General features: G+C 42.4%; 1 protein-coding gene across 5 annotated transcripts in view; it reads right to left on the bottom strand.

Annotated features, from left to right (window-relative positions):
* Chd6 (chromodomain helicase DNA binding protein 6) overlaps window positions 1–22155 on the bottom strand; it is a 157706-nt gene that overhangs the window by 7425 nt on the left and 128126 nt on the right. For 3 of the 5 annotated variants that reach the window (XM_051187234.1, XM_051187242.1, XM_051187250.1), the window contains exons 28-36: window positions 13990–14050; window positions 13171–13387; window positions 11450–11658; window positions 8712–10289; window positions 5415–5566; window positions 4862–5068; window positions 3582–4034; window positions 1888–2079; window positions 805–924 (exon numbers count right to left, since the gene is read on the bottom strand). In XM_051187234.1, coding sequence (XP_051043191.1) covers window positions 805–924; window positions 1888–2079; window positions 3582–4034; window positions 4862–5068; window positions 5415–5566; window positions 8712–10289; window positions 11450–11658; window positions 13171–13387; window positions 13990–14050 — 3189 coding nt within the window. The remainder of the gene's footprint in view (window positions 1–804; window positions 925–1887; window positions 2080–3581; window positions 4035–4861; window positions 5069–5414; window positions 5567–8711; window positions 10290–11449; window positions 11659–13170; window positions 13388–13989; window positions 14051–22155) is intronic. The other 2 variants (XM_051187263.1, XM_051187258.1) reach the window with 2 other exon arrangements.

Below are 22155 nucleotides of genomic sequence, written 5' to 3'. Positions count from 1 at the left end.
TCCTCTCTGGGAGGCACTGAGAGATGAAATGCTCATGGTGATCCAGGCAGTGGTGGCACACACCTTTAATCCTAGCACTTGGGAGGCAGAGGCAGGTGGGTATCTCTGAGTTCAAGGCCAGCCTGGTCTGCAGAGTAAGATCCAGGACAGGCTCCAAAGCAATACAGAGAAACCGTGTCTCAAAACAAAACAACAACAACAAAAAAGAAAACAAAATGATCATGGTGTGCAGTGGGCCCACTGGCAAATGTTTCTTAAGGGAAATGTCACTACCGCCCCCTAAGGTTAGGACTTTTCCATCTGTAAACTATAATTAACTCAGATTCGTTAAGACTCCAAGTATTCTACGGATGTCTTTGAAGCTGGTTCCAGTCTCATGATTCTATAATAGGAAAAGGGCAGTGCTTAGAGTCAGCTGTTTTTCATTGCCAGCGCAGAAGCACTAGGAAGAAATGTCTTACTTAAATGGTCATTAAAGACTTAGGTAAGACATGCACGTTTCCATCATGACATCTATTAAACTGGAAACAATAGACTGATGTCCAGGGCTAAGGTTTTTTTTTTTTAAATCCCTTTTGGAATGGTTTAACAAACTGTTTAGGAGGCGAAGATGGAAAACATAAGCTCAGGAGACACAGCTGCTGTGGCACTTACTGCAGTTTAAGCTCTCTGCGCTGGCCTCTTGTCCTCTGGGAAAAACGCCATCCAGCTACCCATTGCTCAGCAGGGCTTTCTCTCAAGTGTGCAAGGCATGGCATAGTCAAGATGGTCCCCTTGCTCCCACACCCAGCGCCCTCTTCCTACCCTCAGTCCTGGCTCCTTGGGGACAGCAGGAACTCTCTCTTCTCCACTCAGAGAGTTGATGTCTAATTTTCCAGGTTCTTTACAGCGTGGTCTCCTCTGCTTGGGTTTGTCTGAAAAACTCTAGGAGGTAAATGGAGTAAGATGTTATAAAACATTCTGCCACAGTCTGACATGGGTGGTTTTGTTCTCTTCAGCTGGTTTTGTTCTCTTCTCCCTAACAGTGCTTTACACAGAACTCTATCACCAAGCCTCACCTAACCTCTCTCCTTGTGGTATCAGGACTCAGAGAGCAGGCTGGAGAACAAGTGTGCCCATGCCCTGGGGCACTGCCGCAGCAGGACTGAGCCTTCTGACTAGCATGTTCTGGAAGTCTTGTGTGTGCATGCATCTATGATCTGTGCTCCTGTCTCTGCCCACGTTATCTTATGAATCACATGGGGTCAGTATGAACTGAGACTGAACACCAGTGCTCAGGAGCCCTCCTCAGTTCCTAACTGGGAGGACACAGAGCAAAGACATCAAAGTGACTTAAATGAAAACTCTACCAGAGCAACTGTAAGAACAGAGCCTCTTGCAAAAGTACCAATAAATTAACTTGGAAAAATTTCATCAAGTGGTAGAGTTTACACAACCTAAGGATTTATCTGTGAACTTATGACACTGTGTGGTCATAAGTTAAGCCAAATTCTGTTCTTACAACTTTTGCATGCAAACCTGTTGGTATGCTCTTGTAATTTCTGTTATTGGAGAATTTAAACTTTAAAAACTCAAACAAAAAGATAATCTTTAAAATGATGTTCTCAACAGGTGGTGAAGACACATGCTTATAATCCCAGTACTCAGGAGGCAGAAGCAGGCAGATCTCTGAGTTCGAGGCTAGCCTGGTCTACAGAACAAATTTCAGGTCAGCCAGGGTTACACAGAGAAACCCTGCCTTGAACAACAACAAAAAATAAATAAAAAAATTCTTGGTCAACACGGGTTACTTCCAAATAGTTTCCATCTTCTAGTTTCCCTCAACAAAAATTTCCCCAAGTTTTCATTGAGCTACAGTGGTCTGGGGTAGTAGCAACCAACACTTACTGCACCAAAGCCAGGGACATCCAAGGAGTAGTCAGCCTGCTGCCGCAGCCAGTCAAGTAGGCTCTTGCTGGGAACAGCTGTCTCAGCCTGGTTACTGGATGCTGCAGTTGGCTCAGAAGCTGGGGAAGCAGCTCCTGGTCCTTCAGGATGTGTAGTGCTCAGGGTAGCCTGCCCTGCATCTTCATGGACTTCCTAGATTAAGAAAAAGAAATGAGTACGTGTGGACATTCACGGCAGAGGAAGTGTGTCCCTGAAACATTCATCTCTGTATTACCCATGCCAATCATGGGTCTCCTGTAGAACAGTTTGTGTTGTTTGACTTTTCCATCTGCTCCACCTCCACCATCACCACTGGGGGCTTGAATTTTAACCCACAGAAACACTGATTCTTCACTGTTCTTACACATGCCTCACCACTGAACTCACCACTGAAATGCCTTCCACCTGGTCTACTCAGCAGGCTTGACCTCTGTCATTGTCACTCAGTGTTCTAGAAACTGCCTCCCTCTGTCCAGCATTTTGTTCAGATTTCTTACATCCCAGAAAATTTGATGCTGGGGTTTGCTTAACTTTTTCTCCTCTGTGGTTTGAATGTGTGTCTTATTCAGCTCTGAATCACCAATACCCATAATGGGTCTGATAAAGGCCTACAAAGGTGCTAATAGTGTTTGCATCAACAAATTAAAAAAACTGTCCAGAGAAGTATTTCTTTTTTTCAATCAGTAACTCCTTTGGAATACTATAATCACTACAGGAGAATCACTGCTTTGTATTTCTAGAAGAGAAGCACATGCCTTTAACAGGGGGAGAGAATGTGCTCTTAGCATGTAGGGAGGTGGGGAGGTGGCGTGGTAAGGACTCCGGCTTACACACATGAGGAACTGAGTTCAGTCCCAAGAAGCCATGTTTAAAAAAATAAAAAAAGTCAGACTGGTAGGAAAATGGCTCAGTGGTTAAGAACACTGGCTATTGTTCTAGCACCTACATGGCAGCCCATAACTATCTGTAACTCCAGTTCCAGGGGATTCAGTACCCTCTTCTGGGCCTCATACACATAAAATAAGAATAATGTGTGTGAGTATTTTGCCTCGATGTGTATATACGTACCACTGGTATGCCTGGCCCAGAATAAATAAACCTAAACTCCCTCACCAAAACACAAGACTTAGAAAAACAAAAACAACAACAAAATCTTAGGTGGTGGCATATGCTTGTAATGCCAGAGCTGGAAAGGTGGAAATGGTGGATCCCTGGGGCTCACTGCCCAGTCCAGATGCTTTAGAGAGACTAGAGTACAGCTCTATGGTATGCCCCATATCAGTGCCAGACACCACAGCCAGGATCATCCTTCCATTTCCCAGATCTCAACTCCAGGAGTTTCACCATTCTGAAGGAATGTTGCCTCTCACCTGGCCTTATCTGACTGCCTGCCAGTGGCTCTTTTTTCACACACTAGAGGATCTGGGTTGCTCCTTTTTGAAATAAGCCCCTTCAGCTCATTTTTTCCAGGCTGCGTGCACATTAAGGAGCACCAGTGAATTAGTATTTCTATTCTAGAAAAGATGGAGGTATATCATAACGCTAGAAAACAAGGACAACTTAAGAAGGTGTATAAGATCCATAAATAAAATTGGTGCCTGAGGAATAAACTCTCTATGTAGAATGGTTTTTACCTAAGAGACTCATATACTCACCAGAATTCCAGCCTGAAGTGTTTGCTCCTTCAAAAAGATGAGGTCCATCCCTCCTTCAATATGTTTTCGTCTCCCTCTCCGTCTTCTCATGGCAGCATCATCTCTCCTGAGGCTTCCATTGACGATCTGTCCAGTTACTGGGTGGATTAGGCCAGCTTGCAGAATTCCAGACAAGTCCATACCTAGGGCTCCTTGAAGTGAACCGATAGCCCCAATCTTAGGGGTGCTGGTGCTCACTGGGAAAGGGGATGTGGCTCCTGGGGACCCCTCTGATGAGCAGGAGAGGTCTATAGCTGATTCCCCATGCCAGCCATTGAGGACAATGGGAGGACGCCCATGGGTGGCAGAGTATTGTTCTAGGCTTCGAGCTTTGGCATCCCTTTCCACCTCAAACTCATAGGGACGTCTGTGCTTTTGTTCATCTTTTGTGAATACTGGGGCTAAGAAGCTCTCCTGTGAACACATATGGCAAAAAGTTCGAATGTAACTTCTGTGGCCAAACACCAGCTCCTTCTCCAGGCCTCATTTCCTCAGGCCTTGTATTACTTTCAGTTATCTTCTCTGTGACTTCAAGGCTCCTCAAATATGAGTGCTAACCACCAGATGGCTTATTAAAAGTAGAATCTACTTTGGTGGATCTACGCTTTTAACAGGCTTCAGACTACACTTGTAGTCACAAGCTTAAATTCAGAGAGTCTCAGCCTCAGCTGCACATCAGAATCATTTGGGAAGTTGTAACAAAAGCAACCCAATATCCAAGCTGCGCCAGATGATATAAATTAGAGCCAGCAGCTTTTCAAGGTCCCTGGGCGAGTCTAACGTGCAGTCAAATCAGACTCAGTGTGTTAGCAACTCCTAAACCACTCACCTTCCTTCCATACACACACCCCTTTCTGCCTTGATTTCATTATTGGTATCTGTTGCTGCCGTCCCATCTTCTAAGGGAAGACATCTGTGCTCTCCTCAAATCATCACTGCCAAGTGTGTTCCTTTCTCTTCCTCTAGCCTGAAGCCTTGCAGCATCCTTACGTGGTGTGCTATTCTTCTTTGTTTCCCCCGACAATCTGCAGGCTCTAGTTTGTGTAAAGCCCTGCTTTTACTCCATTCTTCTTTGTATAAAAACTTTTAATAGCTCTCCACGGGTCCAGAGTCCCAATTAACACTAACTACCTGACTAAAAAACCAAACCAAAATCCCTAAATACTTGCCGAGTAAATGACTCAATGGAAAGTGGGATGTGGCTACTATTCTTTGGTAGCCCACACCAGCTATAACCTCACCTTCTGGATCTGGGCTGCCAATGCTGCACCATTGCTGAAGCCATGTTCTGCTGCTTCTGGCTCTGAGAGGCTGTTTCGAGAACCTGCACTGCTGGTTAAAATTGGCGTGGGCAGTGCACCCGAGGGCTCATACTGTTGGCTGGAGGGCCACTTCCCCTTTAACACCACATGGCAAATATTATCTAGGCGGTTAATTATCACACGATCCTGGGGGGAAAAAAATAGCAGCTCCGAGTTTCGAATTACCCAAGTCTGCAAAGTCCCTGAGAGCAAGGCCAAGTTTTTCACAAGGCGCTGACCAGAAACAAATGATCAGACACACTCACTATATAACCAATAAATGTCAAGATCTGAACAATAAAGAATAAATTTGTGCTATAACCGAGGTTTAATTAGTCTGGTGAATATTATCTTTTTCTTTTCTTAGTGCATCATTTTCAATGTTCAAATGTATACAGCTAAGTTTCTCTGGCGGAAATACTTTATAAGGTTTAATGCAAAGGAATCAAAGCTGGGAATGCCCTGAGTGAAGGATGCAAGCTCTGGCAGATACCTTTGGCCATTCTGAGAAGGAATAGAGGGTTTTCTCCTGCAGCAGCTGAGCAATGGTGGGAGCCCGGACTTCCTGTGCCTCTTCCCCAGGGTCTCCTGCCATGCCTGATGTCGAACTCTTACTCTCTTCCTCAGAGTATTTCCCTGGGTAGTCTGGAGAGATAGGTTAAAGAACAAACAAACAAACAAACAAACAACTAGGTATTTGGGAAATACTAGTGATGTGAGGGATCTGGACATTTGAATCTGTCTCTTCTATTTTTAAGTAGTCCATTCAGTGCTAATTTATTTTAAATTAACTACAAATTGTCATGTCTTTTATTTCCAGGAGACCTAAATTAGTTAAACCATAGACCACTAAGCATGTTGTCATCTAAGTCTACCTATAGACGTTCCTTGCTGGTTTAGTGGACAAGATGACATTAAACGCTGTAATAATCTGACAGTTGAAAGGACAGTCTATGAGGTATGAAATGTGATAGACCAGGAGGGTGATGCTAAGAAAGGATGAAGTCATTGATTTCCTAACAAAGTTAAGAGTCATGATTCATATAAAAATAAAGCAAATGAGTTGCGAGCTTTACTGATAGCTTAAGTTGTTGTTTTGAGACAGGATCTCATCGTGTAGCCCTGGCTGACCACATTGGCTTTGAACTCAGAGATCTGCCTGCTTGTCTCCCCAGCGCTTGTACTACAAGTGTGTGCCAATATGCCAGGCAAGGTCAAAGTTAATTCTAAGTGTAGCCTGGAATCTCAAAAACCTACTAGTTAGTAATGATAGAGAATAAGCAGAGACCAGTGAAATGTCCAAGGTGGAAACTTGGACCTCATTTCCTGGTAAACTGACAAGAGATGAGTAAGTTTTACTTCTACCTGTGAAATGAGCCTCCCAAAGAGCTGCAGCAGCTCTTTCCTATGAGCAGTTCTGCTAGGACGAGGGGCCAAGGCCTGAGCCCTTAGGGTTCTCCATGGCACACAGGGGAGATGGAAAACCACTAACTATGAAGGAACAGTCACAGATTGGGGCAGTGCTATGCAGGGAGCAAACATAAAGAGCAGGGTGGTTCACATGAATAATTCCAGCATTGCAGAGGATGAGCAGGAAGACTGGGACTTTGAGGCCAGCTAGGGCTAAACAATGAGATCCTAATCCCAAGACTAAAACATCCAAAAAGAAAACATTGTATGACGATGGGGAACAAGAGGGAAGGCTTATCCTAAGTAGGTTAATACACAGGGAATAGCTGTGCAGGCGAGGAAGCAAAGGGGAAGGGAAGGGCATGCTAGGGAATCAAGACAGCCAGGAGTAGGGCTAAGCATGAAGCTGGAGGCAGGAACCACCTAGGTTATCCTGAGTCCTATACATTGTTGACATAAAATTGGATTTTGCTCTGGAGTAAAAAGAAGCAGAGCTGAAAGGTTTGAAGCAAAGGCAGACCCTAAAGGAGCATCAGTAAGCTACTGTTCTTCCAAGACTGTCAGATTTCTAGTTTCCAGAGCAGGCTAACTCTCCTGCACCACCTCTGCTGGCAGTGCTGCCCAGGGTCTGCACTGGTACCAGCGCTGATCATTATCACAAAGCTACCAGCTAGCCTCACCCCTTGCAGAAACATCCCTGTCCCCTAAGTCACATTTACCCTGTTTTCATCTGTCTGAATTTCCAATGCCTCACCTTCTTGGTGACTTATTTTATTTATTTATTTATTTATTTACCACAACAGGGTTCAAAAAGTGATGTTAGTCTTCTAATTTGCTAAACAGAATGATTTCTTCACCTGGGTAAAAAGGAAGCCTGGGGCACGGTCACAGACATGTCCTCCTTGGACCACAAGTCCATCAAGTTATTTTAAGTTCAGTTTCCAAGTCCTTACTATAGCTACTATGTAAATTTTAGCTTGGGTTCGGTACCATTAGTTACTAATCACAATGACAAAAACAATGTGGGAGTTAAAAAAAAAAAAAAGGCTATATAGGTTGGGGAGATGGCTCAGTGGGCAAACCAACCATACACTATGCAAGTATGAGGACCTGAATTTGGAGCCCCCCCAGACCCAATATTAAAGCTGGGCATGGTGGGCAGATTTCCCAGTGTTGGGAAATCGGTGGAGACAGGTTGATCCCAGGGGCTCATTGGGGACTTACTAAAAGGTGAGCTCCAGATTCAGTCAGAGACCCTGTCTGAAAAAATAAAGTGTAGAGGAATCAACTTTGGCCCCCAAACAAGAATGCATAGGTGAGTGTACCTGCACATACATCTGCAGTGGCAGACAGGGACACATATATGTACACACATAATCAAACACACATAGACAAATGAGAAAAAAAAAAAAAAAAAAACCAAAAAACCCAAAAAGCTATACAACCCAAGATGGTCAGGCTTTTCTTTTCCCCCTTTAATAGAGGTCATGCTTGTGTCACTCCTGGAGTACCACACCCAGCACCAGACAATGGCAACAATAAATGATCTAGGTCATTCACCCCCTTAAGTCCTCTTGAACCTAAGGAAACAAGTAAAAATCACTGCTATTGTTCACCAGAGTCCCTCATCACTGTATGGATGTTCCCACAAAGCATAAAGAATTTCAGTCACCCAGAATTTTTAACATCTTGAAATTCCTTTTTGAGACAGGGTCTCATTGTATAGCCTGGCTGGTTACGAACTCAAAGATCCGCCTGCCTCTGCCTCATGAGTGCTGGGATTAAAGATGTGTCCACCACATCAGGCTCAAAACTCCTAACTTGAGTCCCCATTTAATATTTCCCTATTTAATAAGATTAAAACTATGTCTTCAGTTGTTTATAACTGTTTTATTCGTGTTCAGTTCTAGAAAAAACCTAACACAAATGCCCTGACATAAAGCACAGGGTTTTGACGATGACACGAACAACTGCTTTCTATGCTCACCTCAACAAAGGCCAACTTGACTTGTATTTTTGGAGTTCCTGCAAATTAATGGCACCTGTATTAGTTGCAGGTCTCTGAGGTCCCAAAGCTGCTCTACTTCAGCTAGCTCAATATATCTAGTGCAGGAACAAAACACTTCCCTGGGTGCCAGTTTGCATCTCATACATAAACACACAGCCCTGCTAGTGAACATGGGGGATGCAGTAGAGGCACCGCGACTGTACGTAAGCACTCCCAGTTCTCCAGGGTGAATTTCCAGATCAAGACCTTGTACCTCTTGGGTTTACCACACAGTGAGGGTGGGTAGGTCCATTTTAGGAGTTAAAACTAGCGACCATGGCTCCCCCCAGCACCCCACTTCCCATCACACGAGTACAGATCTGCATACTGTACCTTGACTATGGCAGGTTCCATCTTTCTCATAATCATCTTTATTCTCAAAATCCATGTCCTCTGGTTTGGGATCACTTCCTTCAGGAACATACATGGGGAAACTCTTTCCCCCCTCTGTACTTTCTTTCCATGGTTCCTTTAAAAGCTCATGCTTCAGCTTAAACGGCTCTGTTGGAATAACAGCAGCCCCACCTTCCACTGTGCTATTATTGGCTTTGCTTCTGTACAGCTCTGGCTGATAAGCCTTGTGTTTCTCTACTTCAGACTCCTCACTCCCCAGACCACGGGCCCACCTTTCCATGGGTTTGCAGTGACACCGACTGGCGGAGGGAGGAAAGGCTCTCTGTGGTTCAGGAGTCTGGCTTACTACCTCCAGGCTTCCTTTCTTGGCTTCATCCTGGTGGAAGCAGAGGTTCTTTCCCTTTGGGATGTTCGCAGTGGGCTTGGTGAAGTGCAAGCCCTCTGGCTTTTCTGCAGTGCTTGCTACTATGCCTAAGGTTTCATCATCATTTTCTTCCTCTTCCTCATCACTCTGGTTCTGACTCAAAATCAACTGACTTTCTAAAGTCTTGTTTTCTAATAAATCAATCAATTGCTGATCTGATGAGAGTTTTCTTCTGGAGTCACAGACACTAAGGCTGCATAGATCTACAAACCCACTTTCATGTCCTGTGTCTAACGTAGGGGAAGCTAAGCATTTGGCCTCTAGGTGGCCCATGCTTTCAGGTCTCCGTCCTGTCTCACTGCAGCAGGGTTCCCCTTCTTTTGAGATAGATATCAACAAATGTTTTCCATTTTTAATGTTCATTTTAGCTACTCCTGCTTCTAAGCTGCTCATGAGAGAGGAGCTTGAAGTCATTTCTGCCTCAGTGCCAGCAGACTGGTAGCTTTCATCTCTGCTGGCTGAGATGGTGACAGTATCTTTCCTGGACTGTGTGTTGGTACTTGGGGTTTCCTGAAAAGAGCGTGGCTCTCGGCTCAGTCCTGTCTTACCGTACATCATGCTCTCCAAGGACTCAGGCAGCAAGCTTTCATCATGGTCAATAGAAATGACCTCCTGAACTTTGGAGATAAAATTTTCACATGTTATGTCAGATAAACTGCCCTCAGGCAGACAGAGAGGATCATCTCTGCTTTCCATTTTCACCAGATTCTCTGGCTCACTTTCCAAAGACTCTGAAGTCCTACTCACTTGGGTATAAGTAAGAGATTCATATAGTTTAGAATTGGTCTGGTAAAGACAACAGAGACTTCCAGGAGCCTGAGTGTCAGTTCTTTTGTGTTGTGCATAGTTTCTATAGGCATCTAGGAAGGATAGCTGGGGGTCGTTCATGATGTAATAGTCAGTGCGGTTGAGCCCATGTTTGGCAGTGCCGATGAGCAGGTCTCGATCATGTTTCCCACACTCCCACCAGACTGGGAGGTAGAGGCTGGGCCTGCAAAGCTGGAGGCGCTCATGCAGCTGTGGACACCTGAGCACCTGCTCACGGATTTTCCTCAACAGTTCAATGCGGTACAGAGTTTTTGCTGCCCGCTCCTCAGTGATAGGTTCAACATAGATGCTGGTGTCAGAGGGACCTGGAGAGAAAAATACACAAAACTTAAAACATAGGGCTGCGATAAATACTCCTTGGACCCTCGGTATGCTGGTTTTAGATGTGAATACCTACCGAAACAGGAAGTTTAAAGACAAATGGGCACAGAGTAAAAAGAGAGGAAGAAAACATCAGTCCTGCAGACAAACAACAGTTCCCACTTAATTAGCCAATGCTATATGCTCTCATTAAGCTCACAATGTATTCTCCAATTCTCAAAAAATCCTGAACATGTCTGTTTAAAAAACAATGAAACAGGCTCAGGAGAGCCATTTGCTTAAGGTTCCAAAGCAGCATTCAAATCCAGGTCTCACCAATATGAATCCAAGATCTAAATTAGCTCCTTGACTTGAATGAGCAACTTTAAAATCAAGCCACACTTGGGGCAGAGGCTCAGTGATAGTCTCTGCTATCCTAACATGTGGCAAGCAACATCTGAAGCCAAGGGAAGACTGGAGGGAAGCTGTGTTAAACTCCAACCAGGTGGAAACATCAAGGTTTGCCTACTGGACCAGATGTTTAAATAGTAGCCATTTATTTTATCTGCACCAATATACAGATAATACTTACAGTTCCTAACGTCTCACTTAAAGATAACACAAAGTGCAGAACAGATCTTGATTTGCTTTTTAAAAAAGATTTATTTTATGTATATGGCTATTTTGAATGTATGTAAGTATAGGCACACGTGTGTGCTTGGTATCATCAGAGGTCCTGAAGGAGGTGTCAGATCACCTGCATCTGGAGCTAAGGATTGTTGTGAGATACCATGTAGGTGCTGGAACTGAACTCAGGTCCTCTGCAAGAGCAGTTAATGCTCTCAACCGCTGAGCCACTCTCCAGTCCCTAGAGCTTTATCTAAAAAACCAAATACTATACTTTGGAAAGCATAGTTAATGTTAATCTCCTAATATTTCTGTAAGGTTTTAAATGAATTTCAACTTTCACAGAAGTTATACCTTGAAGATTCGGAGATATGAATTAGAAGATTCGGAGATATGAATTAGAAGCTCACAGACCTCTGACAACCTACTCATCCTTATCAGAATTCTTGAGTTAGAGTCCAGTTTTGTAGTTCAGCTATAGTAATTCTGCAATTTGAACCCTAACACATTCTCTTCACAGTGACAAGTGTTTTCTCACCATCATCTTTCCACGTGGGAAGACGACACACATTCCGGCACATGGCTACAAAACTATAAAAATAGTGTTCCAGGCTCTCATCTGACTTCTTGTCCAAACGGGAAATGATGCGGAACTGTGTCCAGTCAAAGGCTTTCTTTTCTTGGTCATACACAACACCAAAGGAAGACACTGTTCTATAGAAGTCGGCTTGCTCTCTTCTAGTCCACCTGAGAATTAATCAGAGAAAAAGTGAACTGTTTTTTCTACCTTTATAAACAAGTTCTCGTCTATGTAGAAATACATATATTAGTAATTATGGGTTAATAATTAAGCCACTAAGAAGCTCTAGACATTGGCCAATAGCATTATAATTAAAAACAAAACAAACAACAAAACAGAGTCTTGCTGTGACGATCTGACTGCTTCCTTTTCCTGAGTGCTGGGATTACAGGTCTGTATTACAGTGCTTAGCTTATCCTTTTATTTAAAAAGCCAACTACTTAATAACACACTGTAGAAGCCTGTAAAATCCAAAGCACAGGTGAACTTACTTATGTATGTTACTATCTCCTTTAAGTCACTTGGGTGGAGAGCCTTACATCCCACTGCCAAAGAGGGAGCTGCTTTCAAATCTTTAGCTCTTCCTTCTGGTATTGCTCTCTCTATATCAAAGTCAAGTATGTAGACCTTGCTATTTCTTCGCCATTAACTTTAGGAATTTTCTAAATAAACTTTCCCTTGTAGAAGATAAAAACTAAAAATATTAATGTACTGTAGTTTGTTTTTTACTGATTCCCCCATGACAACCCAGAACATAGACTCTTGGATCTTTCTGCACCATCTCAGTTAACCTCTCTACCTTACAAAGGAAACTGGAACTGAGAAGGTAAGTGCTCTGACTCCCCATTTCCCTTTAATTTCTCCCTACTATGTGGGTAAGTGGCCTATGCCAGTCACCTTCTCTGGGACACAATGGTCCTCAACAGGATTCAGTGACCTGGTGAGCATATAAATTCCTGTCACCAGTCTTTGTGATAGGTTCTTGGGTATGGTGCTCTACCCTAGCTGGGAACAGAGACTAAGATGAAAGATCAGTGGAAGAGTGAGAAAAAGGAAGGGATTCTGCAGCAATGCTAGACAGACTTCCAAATTTCATGACCTCAGAAGGAGTAACTGAATTTGCTATCTTTTAATTTGCTGGAAGCTGCACCAGAAGAAAAATGATGTAAAGTCTAAGAACTGCAGCTCTGCTCTGTTCATTCCTGTACTGGCCTATGGCAGCCTTTTAAGCTTAATTCTCATTATGTTAAGTAACTACGAGTAATAAGCACTTTCTTTATGGCCTTGTATTTTATACACATTTATTGATCTCACAATCTTCACAAACACAAAATTATAGGAAGACAGCTTCACCAACCTACTACTTTTGTTGATACAAGAGTCAGGGAATTTGAAATGGCATGGCATATATCAGTGTGATGTTTTAAAACCATATTCTCAACAACTGTGGTCTGATTTTGGGAAGAATATCAAGTTAGAAAGTCTTGTGATTAGGCATTGTGCACTGAGGATCCTAGACCTACCAGCCTCCCCACTTACCACTGGAGGATGTGGTCAAGAAATTCTGAAGACAATCTGTCACATGGGAACTAACACACATACCTCCAGCTATTAGCCTTTCCTTATCACCTTTACCCAGTGATCAATTAGTTTAACATGCTTTCTCTCCTTGCTGTTACCTTTTTTGGGCTTCCTTGTTGATGAGGTCCATTTCTGAAGATCTCCTGAACACCTCCTCCTGAACCCAGTATCCTTGATTACCTGGACCTAGGATTTCAGGTCGGCAGAGCTCCTTGCGATTGCAGCGCTGGTAAATAGTGACCAGACGCCGGAGTCGAGCAGTGAGAGCAGATGAAACTGGCCAGGGTGATTTGTCTGGGTTGGAGCCATCCTGGGCTTCAAACATCAGTGAGGATATTAGTACTTACAAACACAAATACAAAAGAGGGATTTTGCTTTGTTTAAATACAAAAAACAAGAGACTTTAGTGACTTTAAAGCAGCTGCTTTAACATTAGCCAGGAGTGAGACTAATGGGAAAAGAAGCAGTTTTGCTTTACAAACAGCTTTACATTGTGGTCAGTGCTGTTCTCACTCAAATACTCACCCCTTTCTGAATGGCAGAACTGCTCTACAGAAAGGAAAGAGCAAAAGAAAAATCTGTTTCCTTCTTCATATAGAGTCATGGCTTCTAGGTAGCTGACCCTTTCAACTACCAAAGTCCCAGTTAAGTTCAATTCAGATACAGAACACCCCGCATCAATGAAATGACAGTCCTTTCCTTACTATCCAGATTCTACCCTAAAAACACCTGTTGTTTTAACTTTTGCATTTTGATGTCAAATAGAGGAAGTCAAGAGACATGTGTCATTCTAGGGAAGCTTAACACAGGTCAACTTACTTGGAAGTCTCCTTAAAGATAGCATTGACTTCATATAAACTCCACAAGAACTACAAACTGAGATGTTACTTTTCTTTGCCTGCAGGACACAGTCTCACCTGCCTGGCTGTCATCCTTCTTTTCACCAAAAATGCCATCACTTCCATCTCTGGGGCTCGCCTAGGGATAAATGAAGCCATTGCATCAGCAAAACTGCAGCCCAGAAGAAACTACCTGAGTGAGAAAGGCTCTGTTGCAAGGACTATGCATGCACAGGGGAGCCTGTGGACATCCTAAGACCCAGACAGGGACTCACAAACACAACTTACTTAAGCAGTTTGTCTGAAGTTCCCTCCCCCAGCGCTTCTTCCCACAGAGAATCAGGTTAACGGACAGCAAACTCAATTACGTTTTATAAGTACCATTCCTGTTTTAGCCGTGAACTTAAATATCAGCTTTACCACTATGACTCACTATTTAATACGGTCATCTCACAAAGAATATGCCTGTATTTCTGTTTTTCACTGTGAAAAAGTATCAGGCTAACTAATATTCATTATGGAAATGGACACTATTTTTAAAAAACACGCCAGACTGGACCCTGGCAATGTAATACCCCAGGAGCTTAAAATGAAGATCTGAAGCTCCAGACAAATCTGGAGTAAGAACAGAGGCACAAATGTGTCATGTTGGCTTGTTCATGAAGCTGCCACGAACAGGCTGCTTCACTAGCTCGTCCTGTCTCAGGGGTGAAACTTCAGAGTTTCTTCAAAGATGATGATTTGAGACTGGGAAAGGAGATGCCACTTCTTAAAATATGGAAACATTACTCACTAATCACCATTCTCTGACCCAAATGACAACACTGAATAAGCTCAGGACACAAGGCTATCACGTCACAATACGGGAAAAAGAGAACTAGAAAAAGCGAACCACAGTCTGCACTCATTCTTGTGCAGACCAAGTTAAGAATGTTACATTTTTAAGAAGGTATAAGACAGGAAGGTGACTGTGACAATGAGTTAAATGTCTTCTTGTCCAGGATATTCACTATCTGGTGTTTACTGAAAGCACTGGCTGCCTCCTGGACAGGAAACAGGTGCTTTGACACAACAATGAAAGTTGATAAATACAACTTCCAAATAATTAAAACTCAAGACATTCTTTTAGGCTCTTGAAACCATGTATGGATCTGAAAGAGAAAACTCTTGAGAAGACAAAAAGGAATAGTCCATTTCCTGAATACATACATATTTCTCCGGTGTACAATGATGGTAACAAAACCATTTATATAGCTTGTCTGGTTATCCCAACTATCTCCAGAGATAGAACTATTACTATCTGTGGGAAAGAGCTCTAGGAAGCTCAGGTCAATTCCCAGCAACCACATAGTGGCTCACAACCATCTGTAATGAGATCTGGTGCCCTTTCCTGGCATGCAGGCAGACATGCAGGCAGAATATTGTATATGTAATATATAAATAAAATCATTAAAAAATATGTACAGTTGGGAAAGAAAAGAGAAAGTATAAAGTCCTTAAAAAAGAAATAGAATAGCTGAGTGTAGTGGCACACGCCTTTAATCCCAGGACTTGGGAGGCAGAGGCAGGCAGATTTCTGTGATTTCAAGGCCAGCCTGGTCTACAGAATGAGTTCAAGGACAGCCAAAGTTATACAGAGAAATCAAAAAAATCAAAAAATAAAAGAGAAAGAGTAATTAAAAAAGCCATGTAAAGATGGAAAATACACAGAGAGCCTGGGTATGGTATGTTATTGTGGTGTCTTTGAATTGACTACTGAGGTAGGAGCTACAGCTGCTAAAAGACATTTGATCATAAATGCTGCTGGATTAATCCAATGTATATATTTTGAAAATGTCTTGACTTGAAAATTTCAGTCTAAGGACAGGTTACTTTGGAGAAGAGGTTCTGCTTTTGTTTCTACAGAAGATGGAAAGCTGTGGATTCCTTCCAGTCTAACATGGTTTGATCAAGCAAGACCTGAAGCAGTGGCCCTGGTGACACAACATCCAAGAGCTGAGATGATGCAGCCTCCACAACGACAGCCAGGATTTAGCCAGGGTTCAGGGTTTGCTCAGGATCCCCTTGGGATTGACAGCATCTCCAAACAGCAGGAGGCAGTTTGGAGAGAACTACACCCACATTCTCAAAATATTGTTTATAATTGTTTTCATTTGAAGTTGATTATAAATGTTAATGATCACAGTCAATCTCTTTCTAAAAAACAACAACAACAAGGGAATAAGGTATAGAAGTGCATACTTTGCATTGGTATGGATTTTGGTTTAATGATACAAATTTAAGATCAATTTTATTTTATGTATATTTCTACTCTTGTTTAGGTATTGTGTAAAATTTTTAAATACAGTCATCTATAATAGTAAAAACTTATAGTTATATTAGTTATGTTTTCTAGATATATAGACATATATTTCAAATGAATAGTATTCTTCAAAACCTTTCAAAGACCTTCAGAATATGGCATTTATTAGGGTTTTTCATGATAATGAGACATGTCTGCTCCTGACAGCACCAATTTACCTCAGAGACAATGATGGGCATTGAAGAAACTCTACATGGAGTTTACTTTCTTTGTGGCAAAAGTAGCCACTGGGCAAGGAAGTGTCCTTACCTCAACTGCTGACAGTATGCCGTCCAAATTGGACCAAATGCTCAAGCAGGAAAGCTTTTGGTATTAGAAAGTGCCTTTTTCTATAGACTGTCTTCTCTTGTAAAGCATTTCTTCTTAGCAGAATGACAAGGAATGGCCAAATAGCCATTGAATGTGAGTTTGATACACAGGAAGCCAACAGGCCATGGGACACAGAAGATCTTACAGCTAAGCTCACAAGCACCAGTTTCTGCTTACATGGGGGGGAGGGGACATGCTTATCTTAGACATATGAGTTGATTTCAGGTAAGGGGCCCCAGAGTGCTGGCAAGAAGGGGCAGATAGAACACAATTTCTCCATCCCAAGAACAGAAGCCCTCTGCTTTTTGGCTTTGCGCAAGTTGCTTCCCTCTCTCGGAAGTGTTTTTTTTCTTTTTTTAAAATGGAGAAAGTCATACTTAGCTTTACAGGGTGGTAGGGAGTATAAATGAGTACAAGGATGTGAGTTTAACCACATTCTGGCACAAAGCAAATGCCTAACAGTTGGTATCTGGGAGAGAGGGAGTGCTAACAAACAGTCCGACCACCAGACCACCACTCAGCATTTCTACCTTTTACTTGAAATGTGTGCTCTTATGGAGACTCCAGAGTATAACAAGCAGCAGTAACAGCACTACCGAGGTCTACTGAATCCAGGGAAACTGCCACAGAGTCTAGTCAGTACTGCAAAAGCATTTTCTTTATTGTAAAAACTAATTTAGACAGGAGAAAACATGGAGCGGAGGAGCTGCTAACATTATCCAATTGCAAATAGTCATTAATGGTGGAGATGAGAGAAATCAGAGGTGAGTACTGTGTAGTCACTGATACACAGCTACTACTGCACACAGGTAACTAACTGCTGTATAGTTATTCTGTGGACGAAAACACACTGCTCCCCCACCCCCCAGCACTGAAGACAATAACGGAAAGGGCACAACTACAGACATACTTCCTCACTGAGCAGTGGGAGATGTTTCCTTACTCAACACTAGGAGGCCTGGCCTCCTTTTCTTATGGCTGCCTCTCTATAGATGTTGTCTTGGCAAGGCTGAGGTGGCTACAATGCAGACTTGGTGGAATATGTAAACATAGGGGATTTCTTCTATGCCCTCACCAAACCCTAGCGCCAACACAGCAGTTAGCCAAACACTTAAAAGTGTCATGAACTATACCAGGCTCCAGGACTATAATAGCGAAAAGGACAAACTTTATGCCCTGGAACTCTGTCTGATGGGTATGAGGGACAAGTAGGCAGTGGCTACACAGAACCCTAGAACATCAACCAGGTGCTGCTGGTACAGGTCTAAGAGGTGATTCTTGACCTAGAAATTGAAGGGTGGGTGTACAGGAGTCTGGAGAACACAAGGGCTCTCTGTAACCAGGCAATAAAAGGTCTGAAGGCAGAGTCAAAAAGGCCCCACTGGGGTTTTCATTCTGCAGGAAAATCAAGCATCCTTTTGCATAAACTTGGTACAAAAGTAGATATTGAAACAAATGCCACAAAGTTCAAATGTTTTGTTATTGAGAAGGTAGGATTTTCAAAGAGGTGAGCAGGTAAGGACACTGCTCTAGTGACCTTTGCTTGTAGGGCTCGTATAGCTGAGACTATGTGAGCTATAATCCCCTACAAGGGGATAAGAATGAACAAATTTTACACACAAAAAACACTGAGTTGAGAGTATCCTTAACCCATAAGAAATGGGTTCTTGTTTAGTTCCTAACTAAAATTTTCTTACAGTAGGATTTGACCATTTAAGACAGAATTTTCTTACTTTTTTTTTTTTTTTTTTTTGCTCTTCCCTAGCCTCCCATTGGCTGCAACTTCATCATATTACAGGCTTCCTATTTTGGAAAGCACAGGAGACCCAGCCCAGATATTTGCTGTTGGAACTGCAGCCCAGCAAAGACAGTGCATACCTGTCAAAAGATACTGGGCTAACAAAAGCTGTGTGATAGAAATGTTAACTTTCCTAACATGGAATACAGGGTTTTGGAGACTGGTGACAATTATGGACTCGAGACCATTCCAAACCCAAATGCACTTGAAACTGTATGTGTGTAGGTTCATGGAACCCTGCTGCTGTAACCCTATTGCTGGTTAAGTGTTTACTGATCACAAGCACTGGAGACATTAAAACAGAGACAGGGCAGGAAGAGAACGCTGTACCACTCCTAAAGTCCCTCCTGTCCTTGTAAATCTCTCAGTGTCACATTTTGAGAGAACAACTAGTGTGTGCTCTTGAGGCACAAGAGTAGCAAGAGGCTGGAGATGATCTTTGATAAGAAATATAAAGGAACTAGGGTCTGGACCAACAGGTCTGCTGTGCTCACGAATTCAAAGCAGCTGTGGTTGGTTGGTTAGTGCAAACCAATCAGCACTAACACAGAGAGGGAAGGGGCTCATGCTCCCACCCCTCACTGAGGGGCTACTGACAGCTGACGGCTTCAAGGGGAGGAAGTCATTTTTCTTTCAAGGGTGTGGTCTCCGGTAGGTTGGTCATCCTCTAATGAGTGGCCCCACCCAGGAGTACACGCTCAGCACAAACTGGACTCACTGGTTATTTGAGAAAAAAAAAAAAAAAAAAAAAAGGGCATGAAGTTGAGAAAAGGTGAGAAGGCAGAAGGTGGATCTGGGAGGCATTAGAGAAGAGTGGGGAGGCTGAATATGATCAAAATACATTGTATAAAATTCCCAAAGAATTAAAAAAAAACTTTTAAAAATACTACCCTGCCCCCCCTCCAGACTTAAGGGGATTAACTACAACAATGTCTAGAATTCAAAATCCTATCACAAAGGAAACAAAGGTTTGTGGTCCTTGTAGAACAGAAAGAAACTATACAGAATCCACAGAATGCAGTGGGAAAGACACACTGGTTCAGGGAGGCAGTGTCAACCAACTACAAGTGGCTTTCCTTCCACAGCAGGTGGCACAGTCCTCTGTCCCCTCCACAGCATCGCTAGGGAACGACTGCTCAAGTATGAGCGAGGGATCTCATCAGGGTGAACACTCTGCCACTCTTTCAGATGGTTCCCTTTCTTTATTCCCAGGTGTGCTAAACTGCCCTTGTCAACCGTCTCACATGTCACTCTGGGTTTCTTAACTGCCTCCCAAGAAAGAAATGACTGCCCAGCCAGTAACGTCAAGGTTTCTAGAAGGTACAGGGTGAGAGGGAAGGAGGAGGAGGAGTTAACAGGTCTGCTTCAGATGCAGGCCCTTCCCTTCCATGTACAATGTCAGTCTGTTTAGGATCTGTCCACCTCAGGTTCTCTGAGAAGCCACTGCTGGTTCTGCCTGCTTTGGATTCTATTGTACCGCTAAGGTTCTGAGGATGAAGAATAATACAACCACTAATTACTCAAATGGAGACATAGGCAGTTTCAGGACTGAGCTGAAGTGTAGTGGAAGGTAAGTTACTTCTCATGCCTATGTTCAATCTCTCCCTTCATTGCCCTTCCTCTACCTGACAGCTGCTCTGTGAACACCAGTCTGGATAGTGTTCAGAGCTAGGCCAGGCAGCAGCTGATCGGCAGTTGTCATTCATGTGAGCTGCTAGTGATTATAATATTACATGTGTAACAAAATATGAGTACCAATAAGGTCATAAAAATCAACATGTAGTTTTAGGCTACCTAAGAATGTTTTAATAAAAATGGGCTATAAGACAGTATGACTATAAAATTATATTACACAGAAACACCTTTGTCATGTGTAATGCTTTGTGATATGTGTACAACAAAATACTTAATGACACACTTCTCGCAACACATCCCGTTATTAAATGATGCTTCCCTAAAGATAAGTAAGAAATGGGATAATAAAAGATGTTCAAGAAGAAGGTAAGATTTACAATAAGAAATAGAAAACACAAGTAAAAATAGGCCCAAGTTATGTACAAATAATGACAGTAGATAGAAATGGCACAAATACATCAACTGAAAGAAAAACATCCAGAGACAATACATTTAAAACATTTAACATTAACATTATGTTATCCGTAGGACAATCATTTCAAGAATAAGAGCAACTGAGAATGATTCTGGCTTGGTAGTGGCACACACCTTTAATCCTACCACTGGGGAGGCACAAGCAAGCAGATCTCTGAGTTCAAGGCTAGCCTGGACTACAGAGTGAGTTCCAAAACAGCCAGTGATACACAGAGAAACCTTGTCTTGGAAAAACAAGAGAATGATTCTGGATATCAACTCATGTACCACATGCATGCATATCCTCCACACATGAACACACACACACACACACACACACACACACACACACACACGGAAAAAAAGAAAAACATTATCAAATAGAATTCAGTAATACACAAAAAAATTATATATTATGATCAAGCAGAGCTCATACTAGTGCTATAAGGTTGGTTCAATATTTGAATATTTGTCAACTAATCATGGTATTTCCCCTTATTAATAGGTCAAATAGGGGAAAAAATATTTTTATCTGTCAGGAAAAGTAGCATATGATGACAAAATTCAACATCTGCTTATGATAAAAACTCAGGAACTAGGATTATGGAAATGCCCTTCATTTTTGATAAAGAGATCTATAAAATAATCTACAATCAGTATAATTTTTTAAAATTAGAATTAAAAATATTTACTTATGCCAAAAGGTGGTGGTGCACACCTTTAACCCTAGCACTTGGGAGACAGGCAGGTGGATTTCTGAATTTGAGGCCAGCCTGGTCCACAGAGAGAGTTCTAGGACAACACAGAGAAACCCTGTTCCAAAACACACACACACCCACACCCACACCCACACACACACACACACACACTCTTATTTTACGTGTATGAATGTTTTGTCTGCATGTATGTATATGTACCATATGAGAACCTGGTCCCTGGAACTGGAGTGAGGGATAGCTATGAGCCACTCTGTGGGTGCTGAAACTTGAGATCAAGTTCTCTTCAACACTGAGCCATCTCTTCAGCCCCAGTTAACATTATTCTGATAAGTATCTTCCTCCTGATTGTACACAAGGTAAGGGTATTTACTCCACTATTCTCATTCAATCAAGTGCCAAGCATTTCAGTCAGTACCACAAGGCAAGAAAAGGAAACACGTTTTATAATTTTGACCAGAGAGGAAGAATTAAAATGCAAAGAAACATGAAAAGGGGCCTAGAATGGATAAGTGAAACATTTAAAGAATGCAGGGCAGGCATAAAGCATGTATTGGATTTCTGTACCGTATAATGAACATGGGGATATGGAAGTGAACTAAAAGTGTGTACAATCACCCCAAAGAAGAAACACTGACATATTATCTAAAAATACACGCATAGGGCTTGTACGTTGACGAAAGAAATTAAATGGAGAGATAATGATGAGAAGTAATATAGCACAATTTTAATACAGTAAACATTTTAATAATTAAACACGTGTGTGTGTGTGTGTGTGTGTGTGTGTGCACGCACGCGCGAGCGCATATATGTAAGGTCAGAGGACAACTTGCAGGACTCAGTTCTCTACTTATACCATGTGTGTCCCGGGGACAGAACTTTAGGTTTGGTGGTGAGCACCATTACTTGCTGAGCAATCTTACTTGTCTAGATAATTTTATTATAAGATTACAAAGACAGGCAGGCACAGG

The sequence above is a fragment of the Phodopus roborovskii genome, unplaced genomic scaffold (assembly GCF_943737965.1).
Source record: "Phodopus roborovskii unplaced genomic scaffold, PHOROB, whole genome shotgun sequence".
In the NCBI taxonomy this organism is placed as follows: domain Eukaryota; kingdom Metazoa; phylum Chordata; class Mammalia; order Rodentia; family Cricetidae; genus Phodopus; species Phodopus roborovskii.
The sequence above is the reverse complement of the archived record's forward strand: the minus strand, read 5'-3'. Positions and strand labels throughout refer to the sequence as shown.